This window comes from Gastrolobium bilobum, unplaced genomic scaffold (genome assembly GCF_033153095.1).
Source record: "Gastrolobium bilobum isolate Gb01-03AN ecotype WA unplaced genomic scaffold, APGP_CSIRO_Gbil_v1 utg7861, whole genome shotgun sequence".
NCBI classification, from domain to species: domain Eukaryota; kingdom Viridiplantae; phylum Streptophyta; class Magnoliopsida; order Fabales; family Fabaceae; genus Gastrolobium; species Gastrolobium bilobum.
The window spans coordinates 54,599-72,135 of record NW_026899330.1 but is presented as its reverse complement, the minus strand read 5'-3'; the positions used below and the strand labels follow the sequence as shown (position 1 = coordinate 72,135).

At 32.8% G+C, this 17,537-nt stretch overlaps 2 protein-coding genes and 1 pseudogene across 2 annotated transcripts; 1 reads left to right on the top strand and 2 right to left on the bottom strand.

The window, feature by feature from the left end:
* Nucleotides 1-1,334: 1,334 nt before the first annotated feature.
* On the bottom strand, nt 1,335-2,882 carry LOC133289706 (exocyst complex component EXO70B1-like; annotated as a pseudogene).
* A 58-nt stretch (nt 2,883-2,940) lies between these two features.
* Nucleotides 2,941-6,270, top strand: LOC133289705 (cation/H(+) antiporter 14-like). Its single transcript, XM_061487701.1, has 3 exons — nt 2,941-3,174; nt 3,689-4,687; nt 5,146-6,270. The coding sequence occupies exons 1-3, from the start codon at nt 2,941-2,943 to the stop codon at nt 6,268-6,270; spliced, it is 2,358 nt and encodes a 785-aa protein (XP_061343685.1).
* Nucleotides 6,271-11,764: 5,494 nt separating this feature from the next.
* On the bottom strand, nt 11,765-12,463 carry LOC133289709 (uncharacterized). The gene has a single exon (XM_061487705.1). The coding sequence runs from the start codon at nt 12,362-12,364 to the stop codon at nt 11,873-11,875; it is 492 nt and encodes a 163-aa protein (XP_061343689.1). The 5' UTR covers nt 12,365-12,463; the 3' UTR covers nt 11,765-11,872.
* Nucleotides 12,464-17,537: the final 5,074 nt, after the last annotated feature.

Here is a 17,537-nt window from a genome sequence, read left to right as displayed (position 1 = left end):
AGGATTAAAACGAATACACTTTGAATTTTTTAAGAACCACGAATAGTCTTTTTATTTGCTAGAGACTAAAGCGAATATCGTAAAATTTGATGAAGACCGAAAAAGGTATTTACTCAAAAAGAAAATTAGTGTTTTTGAATCTCACATAAAACAACCCATTAACTCGACGAATCCAGGACTATGAACATAATTTGTACATATTAGATGAATCTTCTTCCTTCTCAATGTTTTAACTTACGATTGCAACTGTTCAAGATTCTTGGCCCTTACCATTAAGCCAAAATCCTATATCTCCTGCAAACCATCTAAATTTCTTAATCCACACCCCCATTAGCCCACTTCCAAAGGCTCGCAAGTCCTCCTGGCTAAACTAAGTGAAATTAACAAGAGTCAATTGATACCACGCAATAAAAAATGAGAATGGCTCAATTGAATAACATTCTTAATCCATGCCTGGTTTCCATTTCATTTCTCTTGCTTTAACACTGGGCAAAACAACAACAAAAACAACAATGAAGAAAAAAGGAAGGGAACTAGTCAGAGTATGAGTAAACTCCTTCAAGGAAACTTCCTTCAGATTTATAAGATCCCAAAGAGAAGCGAAGTCTTTCATAGGATTTACAACACATGATGTATGAAACAAAATCATCAACCAAGCGAAGTCATTGATATTTAATGCTCCGAAAGTTGACAGCCTCTTAGACGTTACTACTTATGCATTTCATTTTCATGGTGAAATCCAATCTCAATGAGCAATAAACACACGTCTTCAGCTCAAAGAGGAAGGAAAAGAAAAATTCATGACGACTACTACAATTAGAAATTTGCCAATCCAACAAAAAGTATGGAGGTTGGTGGCTTTTTTTGTCTACTTTGGTTGGGCTGCTTTGTTTTGCTTTTGAGTTCCTCTTTCAAACAACTATTTGGACAGTAGAACTTGTTGATCTTTGTTTATACTGTGATAAGTTCCATTATATGCAACATGATGTTATTTGCAAAGAAGTTGCATAATTATTTTCCACCATACAAAAAGGAAAGATCCTACTCCCTGTCACTGTCAGGACTTTGGACTTGAACCAAGAAAAAGTAAAAAATAAATAAATAACAGGAAACGTATACTAAATTAAGTGATCAAGTATACTCTCATAGTCTCAATACTGTTCCAAGCATTCAAATGTCAAACTCCTGTTACAATGGAACAGTTGAAGAAAATCAACAATTGGAACCTAAGTTTTACAGCAGAAAAGTTTATTTTATTTTATTTTTTTTGAACTCAGATGATATTAACTTTCAGAAAGTTAATTTCATCAGAAAAAATAATATACCCTGATTCTGAACAGAAAAGCATACAATGGTGTATATATATATAGCACCAGGTCACAAATTCTTTAGGACTACATTTGTGACACCCAAAACTTTGTATTCTAATTACACTACAAATTCATACATACACATAAGAATCAGTAGTACCATTTTTACCATCACTTTCGGCCACCATTTGATCCACTGCTTCCATTAAACAAATCGCTAAGCCGAGCTTCAATGTCCTCCACACCAAACTTGATATACTTATCAGCATGCTTTCCAAGATCAGGAACATTCTGAAACCTTCCAATGAAGCTTCCATATGCAGGCAATAAGATCTTTTCTAGGGAGATCCTTATTTCTTCCTTGAGCTGCTCATCAAAGACAAACCATTGAGACTGAACCCTACATATCTCCTCAAAATGCAAGTTGAACAACTTGAGCTTCTCTTTCATAGGCTTTGCAGCCATTGAGCCATTGTTATTCTCCACCTTGAGAAACCCCAGCAACTTGTTCCATGAGCTTCTTTGATAGCTCACATGGCATTGCCGGACTTTTGCAGTGTGTTTTCGGATCCAATCGTCACCCAAAAGGGTTCCCAATTCGCTATCTTTGGCCTTCTGAACAATGTACCTCCCATTATTCATCATGAAAACAGAGCACAATGCAGGGTCCTTATATATTTTCGATTTTGCTTCCAAATTTCGTTCTAACAACTCCATAATCCAAGCAATTTGGACAGATAACGAAGAATTTGGTTGCAACTGGAAAACTAGTTCTAGGGTTTGGCGGGACCGACATGCGGCGCGGAGGTAGTTCATCACGTAGCGGGTGATCGGATGAAGCCCGCCGCCTTTGCCGGATCTCGGCCAATCAGATTCTCCAATTCCATGAAAATTCCTCTGATTGCTTCACCTAACCTCTTCCAAATTGTGATAGCTTCGTTGACGAGGAACGCGCAGTACTGATCGGAGAACAGGGATTCAAATTCAGGAATTAGGTCACGCATTGTCTCGAACACGTCGAGGACTCTGAACAAACGCTCCGGCGAGCGGCTTCCGATAGCGACCGCGTCAGCGAAGTTCAGAAGCTGAATTGCCGATCCGCGGCAGACCTCCATGAAGGAGAGTTCGGCGGAGGTGGAGGAAGAGAGTTCGGCAGACCTCCACGGGATCTTTCAGTTACAAAGGAGTAACTTTACCATTATTCCTCTTTTGTTATATATAAATAAATAAATAGAACAAAATATTTTCTTAACTAACTTAACTGAAACTTATAATTATCGTTTGACAGCATGACCACTAAGCTAGATTGATGCTTCACTATTATGACTAGAGGACCAAAAATCCTAAATTATTGTAACCTATAACATCGTACCTCATCCCAAACCAGAAGCCAAGGATTTCTATTTTTTGTGAAATTACTATTCTTGCTTAACCAATTTTACCGGATAACGGTCAACGAAATTGTCACTTTTCAACCATTAAGCTTCTAACTTCCTCGTCCATCCATTATCTAAACTTCTCTCTTACCATCATCTCTCTTACACAATCACATTCTTTGAAGTTTATTTGCATGGTTCCTATCCTTAATCTTTATCTGGGTTTTGGCCATCCTTTTCTTAAATCTACTGAAATGGATCAGGTAAGACTACGTGAGAGGAGTTCTTATGGAATGATTGGCAATGAGAAATTAGTATGTCAATATATTGAAAGCTCCAAAACAAGGGGTGTTTGGCTTGGAGATAACCCCCTCAATCACAGCACAACTGTCCTATTACTTCAGATTATTGTTATGTTCACTGTTGGTAGAATTACTCATCTCTTGCTAAGGCCTTGTCATCAAACTCAGATCATTGCACAGATTGTGGTAAGCTTCTTTCTTCCATCATAATTAATAGCTACCATTTGAGTGGCAATTATGAGAGCGAGTCTTGGAATAGTACTAAGGTTGTTCCTTGTAACCTTCGGGTTTGAGTCTGGAAATCAGAGTCTTTGCAAAAATGAAAGAGTAAAATTGCGTACAATCGACCCTCACCCTTATTATTGCAAGTCGGGAAACTTTATGCCCAAGAATTTGCTCTTTATTTGAGTGGTAATTATGAATTAGGAACTGGAGAAATCTAAGAAAAAGATGAAACTTATGATATCATTCATTTTCTATTTGGTTTTGTACTACTAACCCAACACCTTGAAAAGAGCTAGCTAGGGAGAGCACAAATGTCAAAGATATAAAAACATTCATGGGCATGCATTTCAGCTTAAGCATTTGGGGTGATTAGAGTTTGATATAGAATCAAAGCTTCTTTGACATAACTCTCCTATTGGAAATTATCTGACGATACATCATCTCTTGTTCTTTCTTTTTTTCTTGCTCTCATCAGGCTGGTGTCATATTGGGTCCTTTATTTCTAGGTCGACATGATGCATGTTTTGAGATGATATTTCCATCAGCAAGCAGACTGACACTTACAACATTTGCTGAATTTGGCATGGTAATTCACTTCTTTAAGATGGGGGTACAGATCAATCCCACACAGATCTTGAAGATAGAAAAAAAGGCAGTGGTAATTGGTCTAGGTGGTCATTTGTCTGCCATAGCAATTGGAACTGCAGTTTTAAATATTGTAGACAAAATGTACCCACTGGGGTCTGAAAAGGAAGGTATATATGGTTTGGTTGTGTGTAGTGCTCTAACAGCATTTCCTGTTACAAGTGGCTTCCTCAATGAGATGAACATTCTCAATTCAGAGATTGGACGTGTGGCTTTATCCACTTCCATGATTAGTGATGCATGTATGTGGGTAAATTATTTTGTTATCGTCAATACTACTAAAGCATTGCAACAAGGGTCATGTAGACCTATTTTGGAATTGACTTTGTCACTTTGCTATATATCCATCTTATTCTTCCTGCTAAGGCCACTTGTTATATGGATCTCCCACCGAAATCCAAAGGGAAAGCCCATAACAGAAAGCCATTTCATGTCAATTATTTCGATACTTCTGTTTATTTCATTCTCTGCACAAGTTTGTGGCCAACCTGCTTTCCTTGTTGCTTTTTGGTTTGGCTTGATCTTGCCGGATGGTCCCCCTTTAGGTTCTGTTCTGGCAGAAAAGCTTGATACTGTTGGTTCTACTTTGATTGTTCCAGCTTTCTGTACTATTATTGGGATCAGGACAAATGTTCCTCCATTAACAGGATCAAAGACAGCAAGCTTAGAGATTATTTTGATTGCAGGGTATATGGGCAAGTTTTTAGGCACCCTTTTACCCTCACTTCACTTTCAGATTGACTTCTGGGATTCTTTGGCATTGGCTCTAATCATGTGTTGCAAAGGCCTTGTAGATATCAGTGTGTTCAACATATTATTTAACTCTAAGGTACGGGAGTGTGAAATATGGAATATTAAAAAGCAAAAAAAAAAAAAAAAGATTGCACAAAGATTGGTATACACATCATATTTCATTTAGCATGTCTAGTGCACTTGTGAGAGCGAGCCTTGAAGCAATGGTAAGATTGTTCCTTGTGACCAAAAGGTTACAGGTTCAACCTGACGCCGACCTTCACAAGAGCACCGGGATTTGCCCTTTTATGTCTAGTGCACTTGTGTTTGCATATAACCCCAATTTGCTAATACCAAAAATTCTTTAAAAAACAAAGTCATGAAACAAGTTTTATGTGTGATTATGAAAAAATAAAGTCTCTTCTCTTCGCATGGGCCCGGTACACATACACTTTTATCTGTGTGTAGAAGATAATTTTATCTCCTACAACATAAAAAACATTAGTCCTTTATATATATTATGCTAATTTGCATCTATTTAATGTATATGGACAGGACATAGGCGAGGTGAGTTTCTCCCTTGCTATATATACTATGGTGGCAGTAACTGGTTTTTCCTCTCTAGTTGTTTATTACATATATGATCCTTCAAGGAGGTACAGAGCCTATAATAGAAGATCAATTAGGGAATCCAATCAAGACCTTGATCTCAAAGTACTTGTCTGCGTCCACAATGAAGAAAATGTATATCCAATCATCAACCTTCTTCAAGCCTCCAACCCCATTAAGGCTACACCACTCTCAGTCTTTGTTCTACATCTAATGGAGCTTTCAGGCAGGGCATTTTCCATCCTTACCAAAAATGAGGACACTAACAAATCACATTCTTATAAGGAGAGTTCCTCTCAACACATAAGCAATGCCTTTGATCAATTTCAGCTGCATAACAAAGAGGGTGTCAAGTTGCAGTTCTTCACTGTAATTGCACCATATGCAAGCATGCATGATGACATATGCTACATGGCAATGGACACGAAATCTGACATGGTGATTGTGCCATTCCATAAGCAATGGTCCATACATGGAAATTTTGAGGTTCCCATTGCTTCAGTTAGGACACTAAACCAGAAAGTTCTAAGGAAAGCTCCTTGCTCAGTTGGAGTTTTTATTGACAGAAGCGAAATGAGTGGCAAACTATTAGTTATCTATGAGAAATTATATTGTGACATTGCAATGATCTTTGTAGGTGGTGGTGATGATCAAGAAGCATTAGCTTATAGTCTACGCATAGCTCAGCATCCAAACGTAAGACTTACAGTGTTTTGGTTAAGGGTTAAAATGCAAGGTAAACAAAGGAATATGAAGAACCCTTACATTGATTTGATGGAGCATATAAGGTATAGTAATAAGCATAATAACCAACAAATAACCTTCAAGGAGGAGAGTGTGGAAGATGGAGCAGGAACAACACAAGTTATCAGAAAAATGGAGGGAAATTTTAGTATGGTCATAGTAGGTAGACATCATATGCCAGATTCTCCATGTACACTAGGCTTGACAGAATGGTGTGAACTCCCTGAGCTTGGACCAATTGGGAACCTTCTAGCTACATCAGATTTTACATTTTCAGTTTTGGTGGTGCAACAACAAAGCTTTTATAACTTCCGATGTATGAGGTGAATCTCAAGAAAATGTGTATATAAAGTATAAACAAAAATTCTTTGATATTTAATTACTTTAGAAGATCTTTGTTATAGAATTAATATAAGTTGGAATGTTGAAAACCTTTGTGGACTCAATTTACCTGCATTCACACTGCACCATCGAATTGGAAGAGTTAAATAATCATTGTGTTGATTAAGAAAGTTAAATCAATACAAATAAAACCAAAAAAGAATAGTGTTATTTCACATGGGAACTATTTTTAAGAAAACTTGTAAATAAGGCTGCACTATTTTTTGTTTTAGTCTCAACTTTTTCTATGAGGTCAACAACAATCATTTTCAACCTCTGTCATGGGACCCACAAGAGATAATTTCTCTCATTTAATTAATCCATGTAATTATTAAAATATTTTGTAAAAAAACCGTCGGTGGACATAAGCATTTTCCTAATCAAAATATTGAAGATATAAAGGCTCTAATACTATATGACAAATAATTTTTTCACCTAAAAACTCAAGCTGTTAGATAAATGTCACTTCAATAATTTTATATATAATTTCTCTAACACATACATTTTTATTGTATTGGTTTGATATACTAAATGATGTCGTGTCAAGATAGATTGGGAAGTCTAAGTGTGAATGAAATTTTATATTGGTTAAAAAAGAACTATATAAGAATCATATACATGAATAGACTCATAAATCTTAATTGCATTATGATTTTGGGTTTAGATGATACCAAACCTAGTTATAGTTTGTTGCTTAGACTATAGGACAAATTAATCAAGAGGATAGTTTTAGATTATACATATGGTTTAGGATTACATGCCTCGATTATTCACAAGTAGTTTGTTAAATACTTTGTCAATCAACATAGTTGTCTACGGATTAGCGGAATAGAAACATGCAATTAGATGTCTAAATGAGTGAGATTAATTGAGCCATTTTGAAATACTTTTTAAGGGATGTGTTTTTTTTTTTTTAATAGGATAATTGTGAGTGGTTGATAAAAATAATTAATTAAAATGGAGGGAGCATGACCCGTTGTCACCGAATTAGTCTTGGTGTTGGCTAACCTAACTGAAGACATAAATCTACCTTTAATTAAGCTGGATTTGCTTAAACCACAGACCCAAAACAAACAAAAGGATAAGAGGGATTACAGTGATGAAAAATGCATGAGGGTGGTTGATTATAAATAAAAGACAAGCATCTTGAATTGGCTTTTACGATGATGCACGAAAAATAAGTACAGATCAATAATGAGGACAACTATATATTAATTGGATTCAACAACTAGCAGTACTCATAGTACGGTTTGAGGGATGGCACTTATGCTCCTCGTCTTTGCCGTCCACCGCTTTTTTGACACTTTACTAATTCAAATCGGATCCACTATGCGTGGCCATATATTAAGCTTTTAAGCACCACATTGATGAATTCTCTCTTGGTATTGGAGATATTTTTTATTTATCCGAAAAAAAGATTTTTGAAAATATAATGAGAAATTATTTAACCCTAACTCGAAAAGTAATAAAAAATTGTTTGGTAGGTTAAAATTTTACCGGAAAAATTTGATTAATTTTACGTTTGGTTGATTGTAAATTATTAAAGGGAATGTCAACATAAATTATCAATTTACTCATAATTTTTTAATATTGTAGACATTCATTTTAGCTGTGTGTACATGTACTCACTTTTCTTCTCTGGTCTTCTCTCTCTGTCTTTAATTTCTCACAGTTTAATTTTTGATGCTGTGGGTAAAGGATGCAACGCCAATTAACATGGTAGGGTGTGTAACTCATGTGTGAGTAATAGTGATTTCAGTGTTTGCGGAAAACATCACACTAGAAAATGGAGGCTTGATTTCTGTAAATGACATTCGATGTTATCAAATGGAATGTGAATATTCTGAAATCTGAATGCTCAACGCGGGGACGTGCAGACGAACACGAGGAAGCTTTCTCTTCTCTGCAATGTCTCCGTACACATTTGTAGATATATTACAAGAGGATATTTTGGTCTCAAATCTTTAAAACCAGATTCCGATTTCATGGATAAAAAAAATACCATGAGTTGTGGGGTATAATTTTGTAGTTGTGTTTAGTACAAATTATATAAAAACAAAAAACAAAAAAAAAACATCATGGCTATTATTAATTAAGAAATCTAACTTTTTCAGAATAATAATGTACTAATACATTATGTTGGATAATATTATAAAAAGATTAATGGAATGAAATTTAAACTTATTAGCCCTTTTCACACATCTGATGTAAAATGAAAAGATTTTACCAGATTAATTCAAAATTAAATATTTATCTAAATAATACGATGAGATGTGTATGAGGTATATATATTCAAATCGCACATAGCAAATATTTATCTATCATGCTACAAGTTGTGCAATATTACATGTGTGATGTGACACGCTTATCTTTGCCCATGCATAAGTCGCGCATTCGCTCCACATACGACTTAAACACACACAACCCCCTTTACAGTTTACATACATTACTAATTCAAATTATAAATCAATTCAATAAAAAATTTCCCATTTTACGTCACTATAAAAGCCCATAAAAAATAAACTTAATATTCAAAGATCATACTACGGAAACGAACTCGTGAGTCGTGAGTAAATCAGAATGATCGGGTGTCTCCACCTCCACGATTGATAGATTCAACCAAGTTGCCCTTCGGGATTTGGAAACTAAAACCCGTGAACTTCATTACAAAAACAAAAACAAAAAAAAAAAAAAAAACCGTGAACTTAGCGTCTTGATCTGCTTTGTCCTAATCAAATGCCACGCAAAACTCAATGTTACTCACTCCCATACTTTGAATCTGAAGTTTGTAATGCATTGTTTATGAAATTTGAATTAACTCCTTAATTATTTGATCCTATCATACCACACTTGTTATGTTTTTTCAAACCTTTTTTTCTCTCTCTAGATTTTCCAACCCCAACAAATCACAATCGCGTTTTGGAACTCAAATGTGATTTCAACAGTGTTTGAGTAGTTTGCTAAAATTAATTTTCATAAAAAAAATTAGATTGTTAAATTGACTATAGAAGGATTTATTTTTTCCCTTCTCCGTGAGCCAAATTCAGTAACATGACAAATGATCTATTTTAGCATGCATGCGATTCATCAAATTTATAAAAATATATCGTTATAATTACATTCTAAAGTGATTTTATTTTACAATATCCAAACAAATTCAAAATTTTAAAATAAATTCTGCAAAACAATCAAGTTTGATGACGATAAAGAATTATTTCAAGTTTTCAACCGAAAAGTTTAAACCATCATCTACCAATTAATAATTTTATATTATATTTCTTTAACATTCACTTTCACACAAGATTCTATTATAAGAAATTTTATAATATTTAATTATATTTTTTAAACAAAATAAAAAACGATGAAGATCGAATTTATAATCAAATATAGTGAAATATTTAGGATACTACCATCGCAACATTGATTGGGTGCGACAGTCGAATAAAAATACCTCATCTTCTGTGATATATGTATGGAATAGGAAGGAAAAAAAGAAAAAAAATATTCAAATGTAATTTCTTAAGTGGAAGTTGTATGTACCATCGGTGTACAAAAAGTGCTCTCCAAATATAGAGGCTTTGATATTGTGTAAAATTAAATTGAACCTAAAATATTAAATGAAAGCCAATTAATAATTTTATATTATATTTCTCAAACAATAACAAATTCTTTTTAGATATAACCTAGACAGGTAGTTCATCTTTTGGTTAAAAGACTACTAGCTAGTATTCCTAGTTTAAGACAAATTTTCCCATGTCATTCATTCCTTTTAATCAAATCGATGGCACCTTGATAGAGGGGCATCCAATCAATGCTATATTTTAAGCTATGTGGTTTAAAATGAAAAGTTAAACCATTTGATTTCGAAAAAAGAAAACTAATTAACTAACAACAATCAGTTAATTACGGTTTAAGGTTCACCAAAACAGATGTGGATTTATGGGTATGATCTAGAGGAGTGAAACCAAAGTAGGTATAGGTCCAAACGAATTAGTATAATAATATATGGATGAGTTGGAGTCTGACAAAGGGATGTGCAAAGAATTGTCTAATATTAATATGGGAGAGAGAAGAGGGGAATCCATGTGAAGAAGTGAGTAATTAATATGAAATAAGTTAAGGAAGATATGCCAGCTTGTTTGCTTTTGTTTCTTTATGAATGTAGCGTGGAGATGTCGCTATTTCAGAACTATTTTGGTGTTTCAATGACAACAAGATAAGTTACCTACATTTCTTTTCATTTTGAAATCAGGGGTATGTGGAGTCTCTTTCGTTTTTTTTTTTTTTTTTTTTTTTTTTTTTTTTTGGGAAAATTGTAGAGTCTCTTTCATAGTTCACACACTAAGCCCCACATTTTTTTTCCACTAATGTTTACTACTATCTTTTTCTTGCCAAATGTATGACTCACAAGAACCACTCAATTGGTTATAGTTTTACACTCAATAATTTGTAACTCAAGATATATAATTATGGTATTGTTTTCTATATATATTATATATAAGCTTTGAAATATAATACACACACATACATATATATATAAAAGTTAATATTGAATCATTTTAAGTGCCAGTAATTAATAGCCAACTAGTTCCACTAACCTAGCATGAATTTACTCATAACATGTTAATCATGAAAAGAATTAAGGTTGGGGGGAGCAAGCGTAGTCTCACAATCATCAACCTTAATTGGAACATAATCTATTCTTTTGCTTCAAAAAATATAAGGTTGTTACCCGAAATCCCCTCCCTTAGTTGCCAAAGAAAATCTCTTAAATATATGCTCAAGTTTTACTTTGACTTCTTGGCAAGAACGAAAAATACTTGTATATTTTTCTAATTATTCGTACATGAATTGTTGCAATACTTAAACTGTTCATCACCTTAAGGTGGAATAACACGCAAGGCCAACGCACAAATTGCTTATTAAATGAAATGATAATTAATGTCAACTTAAGTCTTAATTTTTTTTTGTTATCTGCAATAGATAGATTCCTTAAGTAGACATATGTGCTTAACATGCATGTTCCAATGAAATATTCAAAATTAAATTAGGCTTAATCATTGGAAAAGGGGCCTCACATTCAAAATTATTTCATATCATCTGCATCATTGTAATGGGCCGGATGCCACAATGTTTATATCGCTGAAATTAAAGAACAAAAACTACCCTTAAATTTTCATTTAGACAAGCCAGTTAAGACAAATAGATGGCTTGGATTTCAAATTTGTGGGGTACAAATTAAATTACTTAATTTTCTTTTTCCATTTTTTCCTTATATGAAGCAAACATATTATAAGATTTGATCAAATTCAATTCAACCATGGCAATCCGCAGCCCAAAAACCAAAAAAAAAAATAAAAAAAAAAAATATAGGAAAGCAAGGTAAACTTTTTTATCCACAAAATCAAAAACCCACATACATTTATAAAACAAAGGGGGAAAAAAGGTCATGTTGGTATATTTCAATAGTTGAACCATTTTTTTGGGTTCTCCCTCTCCTCTCGGACATGCTGAATTCCGGTACCGGCCGGCGACCGGAAAGATAAAACTAATCTTCCGAGATGCTCTCCAAATGAGGCCGCCATATTCCGACACGACCTTTCCGGCGATCCCGGCGTGAGGATTTCTTCTCTTTAGAGACTTTGTGAGTAGAGACTTTGTGGTGTGATGAAGAGTAACCATCATTATCATAACACTTGTTGCTTTCTTTTGATGAAGCTTTCTTCTTGTTGAGATCACTGTCGCCAATGCTTCCCTTTCCAACTAAGCGTTTCTTCTCCGGCAAAGACGATGCCGGAATCAAGAAGTATATGCTGCCCCTCTTGAGTTCAGTTTCCGGCGAGAGGATCAAAATCCGGCGAACAACACCCTGGGAGCTTGGTTTGCTTAGAACATGATTAGGGTTTGCTTTGAGAACCTCTCCTGCTGTTATTGAACGTGTAATCTCTTCTACATAACCATTCAAATGCACTATTCGGATCAAGTCTAGAGCCCCACATGGAAGAACACAAGCCAAACAACACCTTAAGCTGTTACCCATTATTGTTCTATGAAGAAAAAAGAGTAGAAAACTGATCTAGGGTTTGAATCTTGATCAGAAAAAAAAATTAGAAAAAAAAAAAATTCAATGTATCTTTGAATGTTGGGGAATTGTTTGAAGAGGGGAATTGAAGGTTTGGAAGATGTATTGTGTGTATATATAGGAAGAACCTTACTTGTAATTAATGCAAATGAAGGATTTTAATAATAATGGTGATAATGATGTGGTTAATAATTATGGAAGTGAGTGGATTCGAATTGACGAAATTGCCCTTTGAGAAAAGAGTGACTTTTGATTTTTTGGGGTTTGGATTCTCACATGGTGGGGTGGGGTTCCTTCTTTTTGTAATTAACTTGTGGGTTGTGTGGCTTCCTTGTTTTGCTTTAAGAAGTTGTGAGTTGTGACTGCTAGAGTTAATTAACTTTTCCAAGTTTGATTATGGATTCTTCTTCTTCTTTAATCCTTTCTTATTTGCTCCTCCTTTCAATTTGATCTTAGCTTTTTAAGGAAAATTAAACGTTTAATATGTGTTTTTCCTATGACTATGCAGGCGTATACAGGCATTCATTAATTAATTGAATATTCACAATTTTTTTTACAACAAAACTTGCGAATTGAGTAAGGTTTAACTAATTTTTATTTTTATTTTTATTTTTATTTTTGGATGAATGAAACTTAGAATTTACTTTCATAAAATAAGTCAAAAACAATACACCAAAACTATTCTTATGTATATTGTTTAAGTACGATGTTTCTAATAGTTTTTAAATTAATTAATACAAATATTTATTGAGAACGTATCAAATGCTCACTTAATGTAATTAATTAATGGGTTAATATATATATATATATGTGTGTGTATGGGATATGATTAGTTTATACTATTTTAAAAACAAGAAATCTTACTCTAAACTTTAACCATTCATCTACGTGCACATAATAGCTCTGATTTGTTGAGGATCGATAATTAATTAATTGATATAATTCTGTAAATTATAACTATCAAATTTACGTAAATATAGGGTTAATATATATACTTTGAAAATTGATTATAAATTTTTTAATTTAGTTTTCTCTTTTTCCTATCAATTGAAGAAAGTGAAATAGTTTAGAATAATAATGCACATATTGGGGAAGCCATTAAATTTATTTGTGCTTGTAAAAAGAGTTTAAGTAATTGTAAAAAGTTTAAATTAAATGAAACTTCTTCACTTTTATGTACTAAATAAATTGTTTACCAAAAAAAAAAAAAAAAAAAAAAAATTGTACTAAACAGTTTATCAAAAAAAAAAAATTGTACTAAACAATGTTCGTATATACTGGGCATCAACTTGGGAAGCTAATTGTTAAATTTGGATCGATTGCCGCCTATACATAATTAAGTGAATGGAGTAAGATTCACATGATATAGTACATCTACCGGCTACGGCAATTTGTGAGAAATAATTCAAATTTATATTTAATCCTTTTTACACTAGAGTATTATTTTTCTGTTGTAACAACATGTATACAACAATTAAAAACAAAAATATTTACTAAAGAAAAAACAAAAGAAACAAAACATCATTTCCCATAAGCTGAGACCTTCGTTGATCAAAGATTATTTAAATCCAGAAGCTGCCATGGGAAGTAGTGTGAAGTTGTGAACTGTGAAGGTTATAAAGAAATAGATAAATATTGGCACCTGAACAGAAACTCTTGCACCGATCGATAAAAGAGACAAAGAAAGAAGGAAAAGTAAAACCAAAACTAAAGAGAAGTAAAGGGCCTATCCTTTCCTAATCAATAAAATACAACTTCAATAAGGACAAAACTACAAAACTAGAAAATTACGAAATCCGCTTTTTAAGAGTAATGTTTAACAACAAAATCTCAAGGTGAATCTTCAGGCATTCAAATTACTCACTAAAATAAATTAGGTATGTATTACATTGGGAAAGTACATATCTTGAAATGCGTACGGGGGCGTGTGTCTAAAAAGCTATATTAATGGTAAAGCATTTGCAATTCTAAACCAATATTCTTTTTTCGCCTAAATTTATGGATAATATTTGTTCTACACTTAATATAAAAAAAATTAACGGTGATGAGATGTTTTAATTGTGATTAAACCCTAATTCTTAATTATGACTAATTAAACTTTGATTCAGAATTAGTTTTGTAGCCAACTCAAATAATTGAAATTTATGGAGATACCCCAAGGTCAACTCTCAAAAGAGATAATTAGAGTCGGTATACTAAAAAAATCATATTATTACTTCATATTTTCATGTTATTTACAATATTTATAATAAGCAAGTTAATTTAAATAATCACTATATGGTTAAGTTATAATCTTTAATGCTTTAAGAATATCTATTTGTTTTGAATGTATTTACATATATATGCATAAATAAGTATATATTATCAATATTAAAATGAATATATATTATTGATAAGGGTGGATATATTGGTTGTGGATTTGGCTCATATCTCATATAAAGACGTGAGTTTAAATCCTCGTAACTAATGTGAGGATTTTGTTGGGAGGTTTGCTCTGGTTTTGATGAGATACCTGCGTGTTGAACCTCACCTAATTTTTTTTTTTTTTGGTATGTTGGTTAAAGATTTTCTTACATTCAATGACTAATATATATATAATAAGTAAAAGTCGCTAGATGTAAATAGTATTAATATTTAAGATTAAGAATATAATTTATACTGATATAAAATAATCTGAACCATCTATATATATTAATATGTAAGGGGTGATTAACTGCCCTAAGCCCTAAGGGTCTAGGTTTAGGGTATATCTTAATCGACCGGCCTGGGCAATGATTCAACTTAATTATTGATGTAGTCATCCTCTAGCTATCTTAACACATGAATTTTCGCCTTTTAGTTAAAATGTGGACCAACTACCATTTATTATCTTATCTTATAAGTTCCAAGCCACATTTACTCTTTCATATATATAATTGGAGGGAATGGGGACTACCATGATGTGGTCGTTCTATTACTTCAAAAAATGTTCTTTATATGCCAGATATTTGTAGGCCCTTTTCATGAAAGAAATCAGGTGATAATGAAATGTACAACACATCATTGATGAAACTAATAAGGTCCATATGCTTATATAATTTTGTTTAAAATAAATATATAAATATCAATCAATGAATGGATCAGAAAATTTTTGGTTGAAAGCGTGTCAAAATTAGACAGCCCTTCAAGTATATACAAATTCGGTGATCAGATCTCTCCATCACCCCCTATTTTTAATGGGTCCGAATGCGTGTTTTTTTCGTACATCTTATTTATAAAAATAAAATATTTTTTCCTTTCTTGTATTTTGTTGTTATGTTTGTAGTTGTACTGAAAATTCAACGTATATTGACCTGTTATATGGCTGGCTCTTTTTATCTATAATTAATTTCTTCTTATAAGAGTGTTCGTGAAAATTTGAACTTGACATAAAAGTTCAAGAAGAAAAATCTCTCACCGTGTGCAGTAACTTATGTTGGTTCAATACACAAACTTTATATTATAAATCAAAAGTAGAAGAAACATAAAAAAGAAAGAGTAAAAAATGTACAAATCAAAATTACAATTGCATATCATATCTAAAACTTGCAATAGACTAAAATTAGGATCATTACTCCATCCAAGACATTGACATTGTTCTTCAGTCACGTCTAACCAATACATTTTTTCCCCTTTGTTCTATGCTTTTCTTTAATTTCCTTTGTTCAGTCAAAGAGAATATTACATGGTTCAGTTTAGCAAGCGTGGCAAGTAACTGCAATTTTTGGCAGCTAGTGGTGGGGTGCTGTGTGCACAATATAGGACGAAGCTTCGTGGCACTGAGGTTTCAGGCACCGACCACAACTATAGAAAGATTTGTGTCTTTAAATTTAACCAAAAGATACATTTATAAAATACATTATTGAATTAAAATTATTGTTTCAAAAATTAAAGAAGTACATTTTAATTTCATAATTTATTTTGCATATATATATATAATGGAAAAAAATATTTATCTAAAGATAAAATTATCTCCTGCAACCCTGAAATAATATCGTTTTGGGATATAGAATAAAAAATAAATAGCATTTTATAAAATACATGTTATAATGGGAAAGTAAAATTTTTAAAATATCCTTTAGTTTTTATTCTACACCTCTAAATAATGTTATTTTAATATTGTAGAAGATAACTTTATCTTATATGATAGAAGAAATCATAATCTCATAATGTATTTTATCATAATATTATTACATAATTTTTAATAATAATCATAATAGTGGTGGTTAAAGGAATGCACGAGCTATGCCATCTAAAAGGTTCTCGTGTACCATTAAATCTAACAGAAAGAGAGAACCTTAATTTGAGGTACTAATCCATTATTGAACAACGTGAGCTGAGTCTGTCTCTACACAAAAGCCAACGAGGAAACCCCATTAAATAATCAACCTCACTTTTTATTTTTATATTTTCTAAAGTCTAAATGAGTGTACTTAAGTTACTAGCATTGATGTATAAATGATATGCAATCATCATTTAATTGATTACTATAAGATTCTACAAATTAATGCCACCGTGGTACTACTACATATATATATACTCATGATCTTCTCGAACCCTTCACCCTATAAACTGCACACCATGCACCTTCTCCTCGAGACTCGTTTTATTATATCACTTATCAGTCAAGTGCATGTTCTTTTACCAGTTTTGTTAACATCCCAAGAAACTATCATCTCTAGGTGCAAGATTGAGATGCAGATTCTTGGTCTTCATCTTGAGTCAGATGTGTATAATTGCAAATAGCTGGCAATGTTGGTTTGGTTGAAGGGCTTGGAGGGGTTTCCACTTTCTCCATGCCAATTAATTAAGCCAAAGTGCTTAATTAAATGTGATTCAGTGTATTAAGTTTGGCATAACTAAAGTGAATGCGTGTAAGCTAGTTAAAAAAAAAAATCATAGTGAATGAGTAAATGACTAAAATTTTTCAAAAATAAAAATAAAACAGTTGGTGCTTTGTTGACGATTCCTAAGTGAACGTGGGTAACCATTTATTTTATTTGATACATACGACAAGATTGGCATAAATGAACAGACCCAAATGATAGCAAGTCAGTTCAGTACACGACAAATTTAGGATTTGTACTTAGAGTACCATTACCCGAACTTCTGC

Excerpts from the sequence above, each read along its gene's own strand:
- LOC133289705 (XM_061487701.1), top strand. The coding sequence starts at position 2,941 with ATGGATCAGGTAAGACTACGTGAGAGGAGTTCTTATGGAATGATTGGC. Across the intron at positions 3,175-3,688 it reads AGATCATTGCACAGATTGTG|GCTGGTGTCATATTGGGTCC; the intron begins GTAAGCTTCTTT and ends TGCTCTCATCAG. Across the intron at positions 4,688-5,145 it reads ACATATTATTTAACTCTAAG|GACATAGGCGAGGTGAGTTT; the intron begins GTACGGGAGTGT and ends GTATATGGACAG.
- LOC133289709 (XM_061487705.1), bottom strand. The coding sequence starts at position 12,364 with ATGGGTAACAGCTTAAGGTGTTGTTTGGCTTGTGTTCTTCCATGTGGG.